The sequence below is a fragment of the Oncorhynchus keta genome, chromosome 23, assembly GCF_023373465.1.
Source record: "Oncorhynchus keta strain PuntledgeMale-10-30-2019 chromosome 23, Oket_V2, whole genome shotgun sequence".
Taxonomy (NCBI): domain Eukaryota; kingdom Metazoa; phylum Chordata; class Actinopteri; order Salmoniformes; family Salmonidae; genus Oncorhynchus; species Oncorhynchus keta.
In genome coordinates this window covers 38,458,313-38,479,509 of record NC_068443.1, presented here as the reverse complement: position 1 = coordinate 38,479,509, position 21,197 = coordinate 38,458,313, and the positions used below count along the sequence as shown (strand labels likewise).

The 21,197-nt window shown below is 41.5% G+C and overlaps 1 protein-coding gene across 5 annotated transcripts in view; it reads right to left on the bottom strand.

The window, feature by feature from the left end:
• LOC118402293 (activated CDC42 kinase 1) overlaps positions 1 to 21,197 on the bottom strand; it is a 155,377-nt gene that overhangs the window by 90,372 nt on the left and 43,808 nt on the right. The window contains exon 1 of one of the 5 annotated variants that reach the window (XM_035800378.2): positions 10,648 to 11,866. The exons of the other annotated variants lie outside the window; for them this stretch is intronic. Within the exon in view, the coding sequence (XP_035656271.1) occupies positions 10,648 to 10,695 (48 nt within the window). The 5' untranslated portion in view covers positions 10,696 to 11,866. Of the gene's footprint in view, positions 1 to 10,647; positions 11,867 to 21,197 lie in introns of those variants that run through there. 5 annotated transcript variants of the gene reach the window in all.

Sequence of the window (21,197 nt, the reverse complement as noted above, 5' to 3'; positions counted from 1 at the left end):
ATGTAATATCAGTTTTATATTTTGTAATACATTTGCTCCAATAACCTGTTTTTGCTTTTTCATTATGGGGTATTTTGTGTAGATTGATGAGGGGGGAAAACTATTTAATTAATTTCAGAATAAGGCTGTAACATAAAATGTGGAAAAAGGTAAAGGGGTCTGAATACTTTCCGAATGCACTGTATTGTACAATACAGGTGTGCAAAGCACCAAAGTTAATACTTATGTAAATTAAATTTGCACACGTTCTGATCTTATTGTAAGTAGATCCAATTGAAATAGCACCGCTTCTAAGTAATATAAGTTGTAAAGCAAATAAAAACCTACTTAACTCGCCTTGATTTTCAGGTGCAAAACCCTTGTCCTGATTCAAAAGGCACCTTCCTTGGTGAGCCATGTAAAGTTTTCCCCTTTCTCTCTTGATCATTTGTCACGCCTTGGTCTTAGTATTTTGTGTTTTCTCCCCTATGGGTTTAGGTGTGCGGCCGGGAGTCCGCACCTTAGGGGGGATTCTGTCACGCCTTGGTCTTAGTATTTTGTGTTTTCTTTATTTATTTGGTCAGGCCAGGGTGTGACATGGGTTATTGTGGTTATTGTAATTAGTCTTTGGCTGCCTGAGGCGGTTCTCAATCAGAGTCAGGTGATTATCGTTGTCTCTGATTGGGAGCCATATTTAGGCAGCCATATTCTGTGAGTGTTTTCGTGGGTGATTGTTCCTGTCTCTGTGTAGTTGTTCACCAGACAGGCTGTATAGGTTCACGTTCCGTTTGTTGTTTTGTATATATATAGTTATTTCATGTATCGTCTATTCTTTATTAAAGAACATGAGTTACCACCACGCTGCATTTTGGTCCGACTCTCTTTCGACAGACGAACGCCGTTACATCATTCTTCCTGTCGCTCACTCAAACACGTGCACAGTTGCAGAGAAGAGGAAGATATTTTCCAATTACACCCATTTCTGACCATGTTTGTTGCAGGAATGATATGACTGATCACTTTTGAAGAATATCATAATTTATTGTCTCATTACACATACTTTCTTTTCTAAGACTGCCATGCTGTCCTCAATTGGGGGAACCTTTGTTTGGGACAATGTCCTCAGGAATATTGAGCGGTGTGTTGAAACGTTTTTTGATTATTAGATGTATTAGGATTAAGCTAAACATTAGCATTTACTACTGTCTAATTTTGATACCCTTTCTTAAAATGTTTCAGATTGATGACCAATGAATTCGTCTCCCACTTCAACATGAAGTGACAGAAGAATAACATGCCTTTGCTACCACTCGTGTGTGCTCCATGACATAGACAATGAGAAATGTGTAGTAGATTGACTGTTAAAGATATATTTTACTATTCTGGCGTGTCCTGCATGTCCACATTATCCCAATCGTAAATGTATTTTTATGCTTACAGTAAGTGCCATGAAAAGCCAGAAAATGTGTTGCAGGCCCTCTGGAATGTCCGAAAATATGCCCCTGACCGCCGCGTTGGAGGACGCAAAGTATGTCTATCAGAAAGTTGCTCTTTTTTTTCCACAAACTACAACAAATACCATGGAAAAACATTTAGCAGCTGAGTCCAAAGTTTATTCAGGAATGTCCTTTTCTAGTTCTTTTAAAATCTCCAATTGATAAAGTTGTAATGCGCTGATTCTCTTCACTGCAGATCTGACCATCACACCACTCTTCAAGGCAACTACGCTCCAGATCGTCTTCTGTGCTCAGAGGTCCTTCATGAGGATCTACCCAATCACATCACTCTTATAAATCATTAATAAAATAAAAAGAATCTGTATCCCAGTCTTTCTATGCCTGTAATGTCTGTGGGTGAATTAAGAAAAATAAAAAATAAAAATAAAAAATAAAAATTAATCGCTGTATGCAGATGTGAATTTTTTTTAAATGTAGATTTGTTTTTGTTGTTGCTTGATATATTTACATGTAAGAATATGTTGCAGATTAAAACTTTAATTGGTGCCTATGAAAACAAATAGAAATGTAAATCAACCATTTTTATAGCAGGTAGCAAGTTGTAGTCAGGTTAGCAGGTTATGATGTCTTAACCAGCACATAATATAGCACAGCATGATCATTACAAAGGTGTAATTTGTGCTGGGGACAATAAAAGGCCACTGTAAATTGTGCAGTTTTGTCACACAACACCAGAGATGTCTCAAGTTGAGGGAGTGTGCAATTGGCATGCTGACAGGAATGTCCACCAAAGCTGTTGCCAGATAATTTAATGTTCATTTCTCTACCATAAGCCACCTCCAATGTCGTTTTAGAGAATTTGGCAGTATGTTCAACCGGCCTCATAACCGCAGACCAAGTGTAACCACGCCAGTCCAGAACCTCCACATCTGGCTTCTTCAATTGCTGGATCGTCTGAGACAGCTGATGCAACTGTGGGTTTGCAAGACTGAAGAATTTCTGCACAAACTGTCAGAAACCATCTCAGGGAAGCTCATCTGCATGCTCGTCATCCTCTCCATGGTCTTGACCTGACTGCAGGGGGAAATGCTCACCTTCGATAGCCACTGGCAGGTTGGAGAAGTGTTCCCTTCACGGATGAATCACAGTTTCAACTCTACCTGGGCAGATGGCAGAACGTGTGTATGGCGTCGTTTTGCTGATGTCAACATTCTGGCGGTGGTGTTATGGAATGGACAGGCATAAGGACAAGGAACACAACTTAATTTTATCGACGGCAATTTGAATTCACAGAGATACTGTGACGAGATTGTTGTGCCATTCATCCACCACCATCCCTGCATGTTTCAGCATAATAATGCATGGCCCCATGTCGCAAGGATCTGTACACAATTCCTGGAAGCTGACATTTTTCCAGTTCTTCCATGGCCTGCAAACTCACCATTGAGCACGCTAGGGATGCTTTGGATCGACATGTACAACAGCGTGTTCAAGTTCCCTCCAATATCCAGCAACTTCGCATAGCCAATGAAGAGTGGGACAACATTCCACAGGCCACAATCAACAGATACCGACTGGTTTTCTGATCCACTCCCCTACTTTTTTTTAAAAAAGGTATCTGTGACCAACAGATGCATATCTGTATCCCCAGTCATGTGAAAAACATAAATTAGGGCATAATGAATTTATTTCAATTGAGTGAATTCCTTATTTGAACTGTAAATCAGTAAAATCATGTAAAATTGTTGCATGTTGAATTTACATTTTTGTTTATTGTAAATCACCTTAAAGTTGGATTTAAGCAGCAGGGGTGAAATAGGCCATTAGCCTTTCAATTTGCATAGACAATTACAATAATATAATGTATTATTAGTGGGTCCCATGAATTTTCCAAATTTAGACTACCAGTAAGGTAGGCTTGAAATTAAAAAGTGTCATTACACAATTGATCAAAGTGCCTAGTTGATGTAGGTTATTCAATGAAGTCACTTCCTTTTTATCAATACTATACTGGCCAAGACCACAAATTGAATGATAACCCATCCTAATATATATAGTTGCAATTTTATCTGACAATGCAGATCACATTGGCACGAATTGACATCGTATCTGTCTGGTAATGAGATTTCGGAGGGTCCCCACGAAAGAAAATGGATTGAAACAGGTCATTATGGTCATTTTCCTTTGCAATGCAGAATGTTTAGAACATTTTCTGTTGTGTATTCCCTACTGAATATGACGACCCTGATCAAACTAGGCAGGATGGCATTGTCACGGGTTTCTTCCGTTGAAGGAGAGGAGGACCAAAATGCAGCGTGGTAAGTGTCCATAGTTGTTTTTAAATGAATAAACCGAAACACTACAAAACAATAAACGAAACGTGAATAACCGAAACAGTACCGTGTGGTGAAACAAACACAGACACGGAAACAATCACCCAAAGTACCCACAAAGTACCCACAAAATATGGCTGCCTAAATATGGTTCCCAATCAGAGACAACGATAGACAGCTGCCTCTAATTGAGAACCAATCTAGGCAACCATAGATATACAATATACCTAGAAAGGAAACAGCCTCATAAACATACAAAACCCCTAGACAAGACAAAAAACACATACATCACCCATGTCACTCCCTGACCTAACCAAAATAACAAGGAAAACAAAGAATACTAAGGTCAGGGTGTGACAGGCATGAACATCTTTAAATGAAACAAGTCGTTTTAAATAGGCTATGTCACACTTACAGGCACCATCATTTCATGGGCACATAATATCAAAACACAGATTATGGAGGGTTTTACGCACATACAAACTTTTCACAGTAGCTAGACAAAGATCCAATATAAAGAGAAAGGGAGAACGTCCACTCAGCATTATAATGCTCCTAAATAGGCTTGTTTTATGAACATAAATCTGAACTATATCTTACAGATCAGATTGCATCCAGACATCTCCAGAAGTTCAAGCGTGCCACGGACATTATCACCACCAAACCAGGAAGGTAAATCATTTTCATAAATTTGGTTGTAATATAGTTCAAATGAAAAACAAGCAATCATGTAAAATGTAATGATATAAAATCGGCAAGATAAAAATACAAATTGCTGTTGAACCAGCCTTCAATATAGTAGGTGGACTTGGGTTTTACATCATAGAGGGGGTTTTACACACGTCAAAAACAGGACCTGCCTACAATCCATAGTTAAAAAGGGAATGTCAGCTCACTGTTTTATTCCTCTCAAACTTTATTCCTCTCAGACATTTTAATAAAGCTTTGGTGATTAATATTTATTTTCATGCGGTCTCAGGAGCCAAACCCTTTATCGGCAGTTGACTACTTCATGATTGCATTGGGCAGACAAAAAAGAGCCTTAATTGAGATGGGAGGCTATGCTTGGTTTTTAATCAAATACAATGAAATGGGAAATAAACTGTTTATGTTTCTAAATACGAAGTATAAAAAGGCACTCAAAGCACATTAGGCTACTCTTGTTCCATACCCTTATGTGACCCGTTTCAAGAAGCTAGGTGTATGTCGCATGTCACTACTTCAAAGGAGAGGCATTTGAATGTTTCTAAAAATGTTATCAAGATACATTTGTTTGCAGAAATGCCTTCTGGAACATGTAAACTTTAATATGCCTTCTAACAAACTTGTATGCCATCTGTAAATACAATTACAATTGATAAATTACAAGCCTAGTTGGCTAGCCACGGAAACATACAACTTTCTCACTAGTCATGATTGACTAAGATAATGTGTGGGCTGGACATGCCGAGAGATGAGTTTGGATTGGTCTGCCATATAGCACGCTTCTGTCTATTTGAGCTGGTCAGTATGTAGGTAATCCTGTCTAACACAGCTTTTTTTTCCAAAGGTATCGTGTAGTAAAACTGCATTAAGTGGTGCTCTCCACTTTCTGGAGGACCATGTTCTGAAATCAGTGGATTTCGAGTATGTTATCTAACGAAATGGAGAAAACACCTGTCTCCGGATTACATCTTCAAACTAAGGGCAATCATGACATCCGACAGGAGATGCGTCCATCCATGAATTATGTATATGGGTAAGATAGTCTAGCTAGCTACATTTCTAAATATTACACATTTCATTTCAAGTTAAAGTGCACTGTTAGCTAGCTAGTTAACGTTAGCTGGCTGGCTAACATTACGTGTATAATCTTATTATTCGTATTTCAGAGCAATTTGTTTGGCTAGCTATAGCCTAATGCTAGCTAGCTAACATTGAACCTAGTCAGTTAGCTACCTGAAGATTCAGGCAGGGTAGTAACATCATGAGTTGGGATTACGGATCATTGTTTACCTAGCATGCTAGCTAACGTTAGCTGGCTCACTAGCTAACGTTACGTGTATAATATTATTATTCCTATCTCAGAGCCATTTGCTTGGCTAGCTATAGCCTAATGTTAGCAAGCTAACATTGAATCTGGTTGATTAACTACCTGCAGATTCATCATTAGTTGGGATTATGGTTCATTGTTTATCTAGCTAGCTACATGTCTTAACAAAAGACTCCACTATACAAGTAACCATTCCGGGTGCATTTGTATATTCAGCCTGGTCATCTACTCTCGTCTGATTGTGCCAGAGCACAGAATAACTTGTGAATTTATGAATGCTCAACACCCGTGGAATATGGCCGGTGTCAGTAAACGTTGGCAAAAAAAACGTAACTAAATTGTTGCCAGCAGCACAGTTAGTCACCAACGCTCTGGATAACATGAAAACAGCCTAACCAGCTCTGCTAGGGCGAGTAAAATTGTCAGAGTGGGGTGTTCTCTCATTATGTGTCTGGAAGTAGCTAGCAAGCTAGCCAATGTTAGCCAGTTAACTTAACTTGGGTGCTTGACTGCTATTGTGAGGTCCAGAACGTTCAGATCAACCCTACTCATCGGCCAGAGCGTCCTATGTGCGCTCTGAACCTACCAAAGGCCAATCTGACATCACAGTTGCAGTCACCAACGCTCTGGATTAGAGGTCGACTGATTATGATTTTTCAACGCAGATACCGATACCGATTATTTGAGGAACAAAAAAAGCCGATACCGATTAATCAGCAGATTTTTTTGTCATAATGACAATTACAACAATACTGAATGAACACTTATTTTAACTTAATATAATACATCAATAAAATCAATTTAGCCTCAAGTAAATAATGAAACACGTTCAATTTGGTTTAAATAATGCAAAAACAAAGTGTTGGAGAAGAAAGTAAAAGTGCAATATGTGCCATGTAAGAAAGTTAAAGTTTAAGTTCCTTGCTCAGAGCATGAGAACACATGAAAGCTGGTGGTTCCTTTTAACATGGCTCTTCAATATTCCCAAGTAATAGGTTTTAGGTTGTAGTTATTATAGGAATTATAGGACTTTCTCTCTATACCATTTGTATTTCATTAACCTTTGACTATTGGATGTTCTTATAGGCACTTTAGTACTGCCAGTGTAACAGTATAGCTTCCGTCCCTCTCCCCGCTCCTACCTGGGCTTGAACCAGGAACACATTGACAACAGCCACCCTCTAAGCAGCGTTACCCATGCAGAGCAAGGGGAACAACCACTCCAAGTCTCAGAGCGAGTGACGTTTGAAACACTATTAGCGCGCACCCCGCTAACTAGCTAGCCATTTCACATTGGTTACACCAGCCTAATCTCGGGAGTTGATAGGCTTGAAGTCATAAACAGTGCAATGCTTAAAGCACAACGAAGAGCTGCTGGCAAAACGCACAAAAGTGCAGTTTGAATGAATGTTTACGAGCCTGCTGGTGCCTACCACCGCTCAAGTCAGACTGCTCTATCAAATCATAGACTTAGTTATAACATAATAACACACAGATATACGAGCCTTAGGTCATTAATATGGTCGAATCCGGAAACTATCATTTCGAAAAACAAGACGTTTATTCTTTCAGTGAAATACGGACCCATTACGTATTTTATCTAACGGGTGGCATCCATAAGTCTAAATATTCCTATTACATTACACAACCTTCAATGTTATGTCATAATTACATAAAAATTCTGGCAAATTAGGAGGCCCAAACTGTTGCATATACCCAGACTATGCGTGCAATGAACGCAGGAGAAGTGACACAATTTCACCTGGTTAATATTGCCTGCTAAACTAGATTTATTTTAGCTAAATATGCAGGTTTAAAAATATATACTTCTGTGTATCCATTTTAAGAAATGCATTGATGTTTATGGTTAGGTACACATTGGAGCAACAGTCCTTTTTCGCAAATATGCACTGCATCGATTATATGCAACGCAGGACCCGCTAGATAAATTAGTAATATCAACCATGTGTAGTTAACTAGTGATTATGATTGATTGATTGTTTTTTATAAGGTAAGTTTAATGCTAGCTAGCAACTTACCTTGGCTTACTGCATTAGCGTAACAGGCAGACTCCTCGTGGAGTGCAATGTAATCAGGTGGTTAGAGCGTTGGACTAGTTAACTGTAAGGTTGCAAGATTGAATCCCCGAGCTGACAAGGTAAAAATCTGTCGTTCTGCCCCTGAACGAGGCAGTTAACCCACCGTTCCTAGGCCGTCATTGAAAATAAGAATGTGTTCTTAACTGACTTGCCTAGTTAACGAGCTTCTTTTGTTGGCACTCCAATATGTCCCATAAACATCACAATGGTCCCTTTGTTCGATTTTGATCCAGAAAAACACTGGTTCCAACTTGCGAAATGTGACCAGAAGTTACCTGTAAACTTCGCCAAAACATTTCAAACTACTTTTGTAATACAACTTTAGGTATTTAACGTAAATAATCGATAAAATTGAAGACGGGATGATCTGTGTTCAATACAGGAGGAAAAAACTGCAGCATGCTTTCTGGTCACGTGCCTCTATCTAACAGTACACTTCAAGTTATCCTCGTTCAAGATGGCTGTACTTCCTCATTACACAAAGGAAAAACCTCAACCAATTTCTAAAGACGGTTGACATCCAGTGGAAGCGATAGGAACTGCAAGAAGGTCCCTTAGAAATATGGATTCCCAATGAAAACCCATTGAAAAGAGAGTGACCTAAAAAAAAAAGAATCTGAATGGTTTGTCCTCGGGGTTTCGCCTGCTAAATAAGTTCTGTTATACTCACAGACATGATTCAAACAGTTTTAGAAACTTCAGAGTGTTTTCTATCCAGATCTACTAATAATATGCATATCTTATCTTCTGGGGATGAGTAGCAGGCAGTTGAATTTGGACATGCATTTCATCCGGACGCAAAAATACTGCCCCGTCACCAAGACGTTAATTAAAGATTAAATAAAGTGGTAAAAAAATACTTTTTATTTATTATTATTATTTTTTTATTTTTTTTTTAAATCGTCCAAATCGGTGGACAAAAATACCGATTTCCGTTTCCGATTGTTAAGAAAACTTGCAATCGGACCTAATTAAATCAGCCATTCCGAAAAATGGTTCGACCTTTACTCTAGATAACATAACAGCCTAACCAGCTCTGCTAGGGTGAGTAATGTTAGGTGAGCTGTTCTCTCTCACTTCGATGTCTGGAAGTAGCTAGCAAGTTAGCTTGGGTGCTTGACTGCTCTTAGTACAGAATGCTTGGATCAACCCTTAAAGAGATAGGTGGGGGATAGGCTTAAGAGGGTGTGAACGATGTTGAATGGGTGTAGAAAAAGTAGGGCTCTCCAGTAGTAGTATCAAAATATTCAAAGGACATTTTCTCAAAAGTGAGTTTACCAAAGTTTATCAACTTTCAAAGCAGGAAAGTTCCCATTGTTCCTCAACTGTAGTGTATTATATACCATTTTGTAGCTCTGAGTCTCTACTTTTATCCAATGTAAAAATAAACATTCGAATGTTGCTACGTAGGACCGGATACAGATGGTGGGTCACATATGGGCACTGTGATTCACGGCTGGATAGGCTTCGTATCCGCTGTCAAAATTCATGCCATAACAAACTGCGTTACCGCTAAAACCAGCTTTTGGTTGGTCTTAAATATCAGCGCTGCCTGAAATGAGCACTTTGGATCATGTTTTTAAGGACAAACCTCAAACATTTCCACCACGCCCATCTCAGCACAAGCGAGCTAATAGAAGACAGGTAACTTGCCAAACCTGGCTTTAGGGCTGGAAAATGCCAGTGCACCAGTTTTTACATTACAAAATATCAAACTAACGTGTGTTTGACACGAGCGCCACCTTAAAGCCAGACGAAAATTGAGCCTACAGCCAACCAACCAACCCGAGCACCAAAATTCTAGTCAGAGACAACACACACCTGACTTCTTTGCAAGGTCAATATGTACTTTACATGCCCAGCAAAAAAAAAGAGAGAAACCAATCGAGGAAAATAAACAAAAACACACACGCTGGGTAATGTACAGGTTATGAAAAACCTAATGTAACAAAGTCAAAAGACACTTTTCTCCTCAGAAGGCACTCCCTGGCATAGCTAGCTCCTCTTTGGCAACCATAGCCCTCCTCCCCCGACCTAACAGAACAGGCTACTCTGTCAATGCAGACTGCATATCACACTAATGAGAAAGGAGGGAAAGTAAATGAGAGAGAAGGATGGATGGAGGACAGAGCAGGGTGTGGGTGAGTCCTATCACGAAGCTCAGTCAGCAGCACTTCATCTATGACCTCATGGTTCTGCATTCAATAACGTAGGCTGGGTGAGTGTGTGTGTATGCGTGAGTGTGTGACTGGGTCATGAACAGAAGGGTTTAGCAGACACACAGACCATTACAGATAGAGACACAAACAATATAGCTAGCTTAGCCGTAAACATTGCATTTGTTCAACCAATGGGAGAAAAAGGGTGGCTATGATTATTCTACGAGATGGGTACCTGGAACACACACAGCATGAATTGAGTATACACACAGAGGGCATATAACCCTGGTGGAGTGCTTTAAATTCAGACTACAATACAAAGCACTAGACTTGGGCAGATATGAAGACAGTCATTTGTTGAATCAGTAGACTTGAAAGACCTCGCCCACAATCAAAATAATGACGAATAAATAATACACTGAATGCTTTCAGGTACACCCACAAGAAGAGGACCTGAAAGACAGACACATACTTCCTGGCATGTCATAATGCATGCTGCATATTCTACCGATAAATAGCTAGACAGCAGTACTGTTCGAAAACAAGTGACCATCATTATATGATACGTGTGGGTGTTAAGGGAACTACCTCCTCGTCATCGCTGGACAGTCGCTGGTACTCGGCTGTCTCTCCCATGTTGAGATCAAATGCCACCTGTCTGACGGTCAATCTGTCTGTCAGCTCTCCAATTGCCTCAGCCTACCCCTCCAGTAGGAGTTTACGTCAACCGATACAGATATTCCTGCTTGTAGTACAGTGTAGAGATTCTAGGGAATAGGGATGTCTCTTTAGTACACCTAGTCCGTCTTGGTTTGAGACACATTCACCAATCCAGTGTGTGTTCTCTTGAACAACAGATGAGGCTATTCCTCTTAGCAGCGGCTGGTCAAAGTTATTCCCTTCTTCCTTTCTGTAGACAGAGGCCAATTCCTGGTTTGGGTCGCAGTCAAAAGAGGATGTTGTGGTCAGACAGTCATAACAAGTGACCAAGTTCTTTGGTTAGGTACATTTAGAAGGATAGGAACAAGGTAGGAGTGTCCTCTTCACAATGGACATAGGCCATTCCTCTGGGAATGCATTGGCTGGTTGAGTCAGGTTCTGTGGAGGGCTTTCGTATATGCGAATGCAGCAGGATTCAGCTCTTTTGTTGATTTGTGTTGAAGGTAGCCTTTAAGAGAGTAGGTGTCAAAGGGTGACAGATCCCTGTTCATTTCTGTCTCGCCTAGTGGTAATGACCTTCCAGTTCTTCTCTCGCTCCCTTTCCCTTGCACTCCTCCCTCATCCCTCTATCACAGGCTGTCACCGTCTCTCACACGCCGCTCCTTCCTTCGTCCTGCCTCAGTGCTGATGCATGCTGCACTAGTTCAGCGATGCACCTCTCTCTCATATTATGGTGGCTTTAGAAAACAAGAGGATGTAGAATGAGTATTTTACCCAAGGGCTGTTTTTTATTTCACTGTTTTTTTCCTCCATCCTTCTTCCCTTGTTTTTGAACAGCTGTCCACTTCGACCAGCAACTTAGCACACACAGAGGGAGACAGAGGCAGAGAGAGCGAGAGCGAGAGAATATCTGGGTGTTTTTTGGTGCCGTTTTCAACGAACTCCCTGATTGCTCCGTTGAAGCTGACAGTTAATCCCTTGTTATTATATTTTTTCTATTTCCTTCAATCCTTTTTTCCCCCCTCACAATGTTTTCGGGGTCCCAGCTGGTCGGTGATTTGGTGAGTGGTCGCCTCCCCACCACCAAGGCAATAACAGATCTCCCCCTTCCTGGTCGTCACAGTGATCTCCAGTCAGCGGTGGTCCTGAGAGCAGCAGCCAATGAGGTGGCAGGAGGCCAACGAGGGCGGCGGCAGGCACTGATGAGGATCACTAATCCTCCCCGGAGAGGGAGATAAACACAGCCACGATGGGTGGTGTGTGTGTGTGTGTGTAGAAAGCACCTCTCCACAATGGGAGGGGAGGGAGGGGACATCTGGAGGCTAGCTGAGCAGACATCTGGATGAAGGGGGTAGTAGAGCGAGAACGAACGTGAAAAAAATTCAAACAAGAAGCAGAAACAGCTTCTGCCCACTGATTCTCTCTCTCCGCAGTCTAAATTTGACGGCAGAGTCATGGTCTCGATGGCACTGACAAATGTATTAGCACTGCGGTTGTTGATCGTCTCGCTCTCCCCTCTCTATGTTTGGCCGGTCCAGTCCTGTTCCTGTCCTGGGGCCTGCTATTCGCAGCCTGCTGAGCAGGCTTAATGCTCTCATCCCCTCTCCAGCTTCGTTGCTAAATATGTACCCTCCTGGTCCTGTACAGCGAGCAAATACTGTACACACACGGAGGTAGACACAAACATACTGTATAGGCATCATCACCTACATAGTTGTGTCCTCTGCTCCTGTGACTTTTCTGGGCGCTGTAATTCATCAAGATATTGGGCAAATGTTGATTCATTGACTTCCCTCCCATTTAAATGGTGCTTGAAGCTTTGTATGTCTAAGAAAATATTTAGTAGAAATTATTGCAAACAACACACTACACACAGTTTTACAGACGTGGGACTAGAGGAATGCCCCATTCCAACCCCTATCCCCTTCATGTATGTTAGGGTAGGGTCCAGGAGTAAATTAAGAATTTATTACAATTTCTTTAAATAACAAACAATACTTTCTTCTACAAGTTGCTCGGCAAGGTTAAAACAGAAGGTCCAATCAGTTCCAGAATGAAGTCCAAAAAACACACATAAGAACGGTAACCTGCCGACTCTTCACCCATGCTCCATCCTCTCCTTCTCTTTCTCTCTCCCAAACGAGAGGCTTTGTTGTCCTGTCCTTGCAATATGCTGTTGTGGGCTCTCCCACCCCCTCTCGCAGCTCAATCACACATAATCACACATTTTCAGTGGGCTTAAACCTGCCTGCCTTGCTTGACTTCTCTCATCCCTCTCTCCATCCTCCCTCATTCTTTCTCTATTGAAGTAGTGGCCTCCATAGAGCTGTAATTCATAGATAAATTGCTGTTCCTCTCCCCCTCTTTCAGTCTATCCTCATCTACTCCTTTTGATAAAGGTGGATATCCCATGCTGATGAGTTTCTATAGTGAGATTTGTTACTTTATTCTGTAATTATGTCCACCATAATCCGTGGGTATATTCAACATAACACAAATAAAACTATGATCGATAAATATAGCAAAACATTTAGTAAATTAAACCATAATCCGTAAATGTAAAAATATTTCACAAATACTCACCATATATTTAATGACTTTTCATTTATAACGAAAAAATGTAAAGCATAATTCTACTGTGTGTGTAGGCCAGTGAAACTAAATCGAAACTTAATCCATCTGAAATTCAGGCTGTAACAACAAAATGTGAAAAAGGTAAAAGTGTGTGAATACATTCTAAAAAAGGCACTTGTGGGCCTATTCCTGATCTGACACATCTGCATGTCACATTCAGCATTCAAACGTTTGTAAAATGGTTTGCGCAATATCATTTTTTTGTGTGAAAGAATATCCTAAGAAATGACATTGGTTGTTAATTGCGCAGTTGACAATTATGTTTTACCGGAAAGTAGCATAAGCTACCACCGGAGACACAACTCTCATCTGGCTATAGGTAGGCTACATGCTCATCAGGGCTTACATTACATTTTATTTTGAATGTTCAGGTTCGCTATCAGCAGTAGTTTTGGTAGTTTTGCTTGAGATAAAAAAAACTGAATATATGGTCGTTTTTCCATATACAGGGTAAAGTTGATCATTTCATAATGAAGACAGCGATCACTTTAGCTACCTGCACTGCATGGTCGATGCAGAAGAAGAGAAGCTCACTCCCAAACCGTCAAAACTTGCAAACGGTCTAAATTATTTGATTATGACACCAGGGTGAAATCCAGTTGTGCTATATATTAATATTGATACATTACAAGTGAACACAAAAATGACAAATTAATTAGTGGGTGAATAGAGATCCACAAGCACTTTTTGAATGCACATTCCACAGTTGTTAATGTCAGGGATTTCTAAACATTTACTCATCATTACTTTACAAATCATTCTACATTTCATTTGTGAGCCATGTTGAATATACACTACATGACCAACAGTATGTGGACACCTGCTCGTTGGTGTCCACAATGTTGGTACCCTTTGCTGGCTTAACAGCCACCACTCTTCTGCGAAGGCTTTCCACTAGATGTTGGAACATTGCTGCAGGGACTTGCTTCCATTCAGCCACAAGAGCATGAGTGAGGCCGGCACTGATATTGGGCGAGTGAGGCCTGGCTCGGAGTCGGCGTTCCAATTAATCTCAAAAGGTGTTCGATGGGGTTGAGGTCAGGGCTCTGTGCTGGCCAACAAACCCTTTCTGTGTGGACCTCGCTTTGTGCAAGGTGTCCATTGTCAAGCTGAACCAGGAAAGGGCCTTCCACAAACTGTTGCCACAAAGTTGGAAGCAGAGTTGTCTATATAATGTCATTGTGTACTGTAGTGTTAAGATTGTCCTTCACTGGAACTAAGGGGCCTAGCCCAAACCATGAAAAAACAGCCCCAAACCATTATTCCTCCACTTCCTCCAAACTTTCAAGTTGGCACTATGCATTGGGAGAGGTAGCGTTCTCCTGGCATCTGCCAAACACGATTTGTACGTCAGACTGCCAGATAGTAAAATGTAATTCATCACTCCAGAGAACACGTTTCCACTGCTCCAGAGTCCAAAGGCGGCCAGCTTTACACCACTCCAGCCGACGCTTGGCATTGCACATGGCGATCTTAGGCTTGCGTGTGGCTGCTCGGCCATGGAAACCCATTACATGACGCTCCCGAGGAACAGTTATTGTGCTGACCTTGCTTCCACAAACAGTTTGGAACTTGGTAGTGAGTGTTGCAACCGAGGACAGACGATTTTTACGTGCCACACTCTTCAGCACTCGGCGGTCCCGTTCTGTGATCTTGTGTGACCTACCACTTCGCGGCTGAGCCATTGTTGCTCCTAGATGTTTCCACTTCACAATAACAGCACTTAGTTGACCGGGGCAGCTCTAGCATTGCAGAAATTTTACAAACTGTCTTGTTGGAAAGGTGGCATCCTCAGCTCCGTTGAAAGTCACTGAGCTCTTCAGTAAGGCCAGTCTACTACCAATGTTTGTCTATGGAGATTACATGGCTGTGTGCTTGATTTTATACACCTGTCAACAATGGGTGTGGCTGAAATCGCCAAATCCACTCATTTAAAGAGGTGGCCACATACTTTTGGATAGTGTATTTAAAGATCATGAGTGAATTTGTGACTTAAGGTGAATATAGGTGAAATATTTTTACATATTTACAGATTATAGTTTTATTTATAAAATATTTGTATATATATATATTCACAGATCATAGTTATATTTGTGACTTATGTCAAATGCAGAGATTGTGGTAGACATACAGAATAAAGAAACATCTCACTCCATGTGTTTTCCTCAACTCACATTCAATCTGTTATCGCTCTCTCTCACTTCTGACATTTCTTTACTCAGTCGCTCATAAACACACACAGCAGATGGCTGCAGAATCAACAGCAATGTCATTAAACACCCACCCCCCCCCAGATCTCTTTACCCTCATTCTCACATCAGCACCAGCACTTATCCCTCCAGGAAGCATACAATACTGAGACAAAAACATAGTGGGGGAGAGAATAAGAGAGAGAAAGAGGTGTAAGTGGAGGAGAGCGCGAGAGACCGAGAAAAAAAAGAAAAATAGCGTAGGAGAGAGCATAAGGAAGTGGGGAGGCATGTGTGGGCCAAGGCCGGACCAGGCTGAGCTGAGCCGTGCTGGGTCACTGATTAAGTTAACACGCTCCATTAATGGTCAAATCAGGTTTAGGATGTGGGGGTGGGGGCTTTCTGGTTCCATTTGCCCGCCATTTTGTCTCAAAGTAGACATTTAGCCGAGGCCTGTTAAACATGTAGGCTTACGCCTTTTATTTCCCTGTCGCAGACAGGCTGGGGGTGCACGCTACCAATTGTATCATTCCGAACTCTGACATCACAGCTCATTTTGGCGGGAGCCACCCTTAATGAAAACATGGCTCCCAGTCCCACCAGTCTCTTTACGACACTTAGTGGATAGACCGCAGGCACTACTGGGATAAGCTTTAAATCAGCACTGCATGATATTCCCATGGTCTACTCTCAAAGCTGAGGGCTCATATAGTGGAAATCTAAAATCAGGAACTTGACTAAGTATGCTGCAGAAAGCCGACCGTTTCGCATGCAGGAAAGTATGTCACCAGCAGAATTTGTCATTCACACACACACACACACACACACACACACACACACACACACACACACACACACACACACACACACACACACACACTACTTGATGCTAGCAGATGGTGCATCGTTATATTTGGCAGTTTGAGATGACATTTAGGGAAACACGGTGAGGGTGTGAGGGAAGTTCCTGAGGAGCCCCAAGAATAATCAAAAGTCCTATCATCCTTTGGAGATCGTATCAGCTCTGTCCAGACCAATTCAATTCATACACACCCATGTACACTCACAACTCTGCTATGACAATTAGCCTACATCCGCTCTTAAACAATGAAATAGCCACAGTTGGGTGTATAAAGTAAAACACCTCTTTGGAACCATAGGACTCATCGCAGCATTAATAGAATAGACACTTGAGCTTCATTAAGTCATGCGGTAGAATCTGTCAAGCACAGTTAGTGGCTGTGTGGCGTCTCATAGGTCAGGAAGACGACCAATATGCTGGTCGCCATGAGATGAACAGCAATACAGAATCTGAGATGATCACCCGCAGGCATCTGGGGAACTTCGTGAGTTTGGGAAACCGTGACCCAGATCTTAAGATGGCGCCACTATCCCATTTCCCTCGGAACTAACGTCTAGCCTTTAGGCGAGCATGTTAATGCAGACCAGCATTACTATCACGCTAGTGCACACCAGGAATACAGGAAGAGCCATTCAAGAACAACAGATCTACACCATTACAGTAACCACTGATCAGTGGCGACAAGTTAACTGCAAATTCAATGTGTGTGCCAACTTTTCCAGTGTAAGATCAACTGCTGTTGAATTAGTAGATGACTTCATCCTTGAGGGTGAAACCTCCAGACATGCTACTGTATGAATCCCATTTTAAAGAAGAGGTAGTAATGAATGCAATACTGTCCTACTAATGTTAGATTTCCTGATTAAAGGAATTGAACTTCAAAAATGATACTGTCAAGGTGTTATACTTATGTGATGCAATATGCAATATGACGATAGCCCCAAGTTCTTTTGATTGAGGAACAATTATGGCTACAAGACAGCCTTGAATTATAAACTATATAGGTTGAGGAAAGATGGATGTATAACAGCCAAGGATGTAGGCCTAATATTTCTGAAACAAAATTATACTTCTTTATCACACCAAATAATGAATGGTCATATCATATGACAGTTGATATTGTGAGCTTGGGGTAAAGATGGTTGATTTCTACTGCAGATAATTATTTAGCTGGGAAGCTTTTCCATTTGATTACTGCTTTAGGCTAAAAGCTATAGCTTGCCAGTGGCAGGGCAGTGGTAAAGCCAGACTCCCAGGCCATGTGCTAGCGGTCATATCTGAAAACAAATGTCCTTTTCTCCTCTTATATCCCCAGTCCCCACTATGTGTTGCAAAGCGGGAGAGACCGAAAGACAAGATAAATACTCTTGATAGTAAGATGTGTTTCTCTGTAGGATCAAGAACAGGGGGTGATGTAGAAGCTTTGCAACAACTCAAAACGTCATTGGTGCCTTAACTTACTTTGAGGAAATAGTGTGTCAGTAGAAGCTACACAGCAAACCATCTAGGTGCTAGTTCTGTATAACAAGGATCCAGGCCTATGCGCTAACTCAGTGGTCACCAGTCGATCTCCAAGGCATTCCTAGTTGATCATTTCTGTTAAAAACAATATTTTTTTGTATTAATTTATCGCTGTTGGCGGTAGGTGCACTTGATTCAGCAGCCCTAGTGCCAAGAAGGCAAACTGTTCCCATTTTGAACCACTTCATGTGTGATGATAGAACTCCGCTTACCCAGCAGGCCCAGAGAGCAAATCAAGCCTACCCCTGGCCAATCAGGTAGCTCAGATCACCATGTCTGCACAGTTTCCTTCAAGCTGTAGACTGTAAAAAGAAGCCTTGAAGTTTAAATGCACAGCAAAGTTGATATTGTGAGATTTCAAAATGTTTAAAACCATGACTAGAGAGACTCAACGAATACAGCAAAGAGCTGCTGTTTGTGTAAGTTCATGTTTAAGTTGTTATTCAGCACTGTCAACACTTTGTTCAATACCTTTATAAGCCATCAAATGTGCTTTCTTCCTACTTCCACACGCTGCAACCAACACTGCAGTTGCAATGAAGGGGTATAGCAAAGTGTTCCGATAAGCTTGCGTTGTTATTATTTGTGTTTATCTTTTTTAATATTGAGGAATATTTCACTTTTTCTGCAGAGGGATGGTCAGAGGCAGCCACTATGCTGCCCCCTTCCCCTCAGACTGACCAGATGCAGGCTGTCAGTCCAGTTCAAAAATAAAAGTTTTACATTTATTATGCTCACTTTGCTGTGCTCACAAGTAACACAACAATTGATCTATATCCAGGGTGATCATATATACGATATATTTTTTAAATATAATTTCCAAAGAACAACATTGGCAGGGCAATTCAAGCATAGCCAATATGCAGTGATAATGCAATTCAAACTTAATTGCTACAGAAATGTTTTTAATAATGTTTCAATTTTTTTAAGTTATGCTTTAGCATTTTGACTCAGTGATCTTGACTTGGAAAAGGTTGGTTACCACTGCTGTAACTGTACTGAGCAGATCGAGTGCATTTCAAAACATTTCTAGGTTCAATTAATTAAAACCCTGCCCCCAAAAAAGTATAAAAAAGTCAACATTTTTGCTACAAAGCTCTATGATTTTGTATCCAAGAAGCACTTCCTTTTCTTTCTACTAGCTTTTAAGGAATTGTTTAATGTTATCAGTGTGTTTCTATTATTGTAGCATTCTAAATGCCCTAACCAGAACTTGTTAAAATGCAAAAGCTGAGGTTAGGGTAGAAACCTACAGGTAAGTGCAACCAGCAGAAGTTATAGGGGAAAAATACCCACGGTGCAGTGATGGTACAAACCACCACAAACCATCAGTGCAGAAGAGCTCTGTGAACTATGGTTCTTCCCTCATTTACCCTCTGAGGGCTACTGGGTTTCATGGAGAGCTGCCTGTATCATACTGAACGCAGCACTTGGCTGGACAGGGCGGGGGAGTCACCAGATCCAGATCCAAACACGAACACAACAAAGCCCTTTCATCATTCCTTTTCCTAGAAAAGCTTTTCCACTTTGCAATAAAAGGAGGATGGGCTTCGGCATGGTGACTGTGAGAAAATCCCCAGGAAATACAAATGCATGTTCATGAGAGTCAGTGTGTGCATGTGTGATTTCGTACCATATAGGCCTAATCCTCGCTCGCTTGCACCTTTCTAGGAAAGTGGGGTGACACGTTGTGTTCAGAGGTCTTTCCAGGGCTCTGGGTGGACGTGAGGGAAGCAGTATGAGGACAGGAGAGGGCGGGAGGCCAGGGCCCAGGTTGAACTCAAGGTCACAGTCTGAGGTATGGCCCAGTTGAACCTTTATTTAACCAGGCAAGTCAGTTTAGAACAAATGTTTATTTACACTGACGGCTTACCAAAAGGCCTCCTGCTGGGATTAAAAATGTAAAATAAAATAAATATATAGGACAACACACACATCACGACAAGAGAGACACCACAACACTACATAAAGAGAGACCTAATACAACATAGCATGGCAGCAAACATGACAAAACAACATGGCAGAAGCACAACATGGCAGCAGCACAGAGCATGGTACAAACACTATTGGGCACAGACAACAGCACAAGGAGGTAGAGACAACAATACTTCACACAAAGCAGCCACAACTGTCAGTAAGTGTCCATGATTGAGTCTTTGAATGAAGAGATAAAATGGTATAGTTTGAGCGTTTTTTGCAGCTCGTTCCAGTCACTAGCTGCAACAAACTGAAAAGAAGAGCGACCTGGGGATGTGTGTGCTTTGGGGACCTTTAACAGAATGTGACTGGCAGAACGGGTGTTGTATGTGGAGGATGAGGGCTGCAGTAGGTAGCTCAGAATAGGGGGGTGTGAGGCCTAAGAGGATTTTATAAATAAGCCAGTGGGTCTTGCGATGGGTACACAGAGATGACCAGTTTACAAAGTGCAGTGATGTGTCCTATAAGGAGCATTGGTGGCAAATCAGAAGGCCGAATGGTAAAGAACATCTAGCCGCTCGAGAGCACCCTTACCTGCTGTTAGCCAGCCTGCCAGCATAGTGGAGTCTGCCACTAACAGTCAGTGTAGTCAGCTCAGCTATCACCATTGAGACCGTGTCTGTGCCTCGACCTAGGTTGGGCAAAACTAAACATGGCGGTGTTCGCCTTAGCAATCTCACTAGGATAAAGACCACCTCCATTCCTGTCATTACTGAAAGAGATCATGATACCTCACATCTCAAAATAGGGCTACTTAATGTTAGATCCCTTACTTCGAAGGCAATGAACTAATCACTGATCATAATCTTGATGTGATTGGCCTGACTGAAACATGGCTTAAGCCTGATGAATTTACTGTTTTAAATGAGGCCTCACCTCCTGGCTACACTAGTGACCATATCCCCCGTGCATCCCGCAAAGGCGGAGGTGTTGCTAACATTTACGATAGCAAATTTCAATTTACAAACAAAAAAAAATGACGTTTTCGTCTTTTGAGCTTCTAGTCATGAAATCTATGCAGCCGACTCAATCACTTTTTATAGCTACTGTTTACAGGCCTCCTGGGCCATATACAGCGTTTCTCACTGAGTTCCCTGAATTCCTATCGGACCTTGTAGTCATAGCAGATAATGTTCTAATCTTTGGTGACTTTAATATTCACATGGAAAAGTCCACAGACGCACTCCAAAAGGCTTTCGGAGCCATCATCGACTCAGTGGGTTTTGTCCAACATGTCTCTGGACCCACTCACTGTCACAGTCATTCGCTGGACCTCGTTTTGTCCCATGGAATAA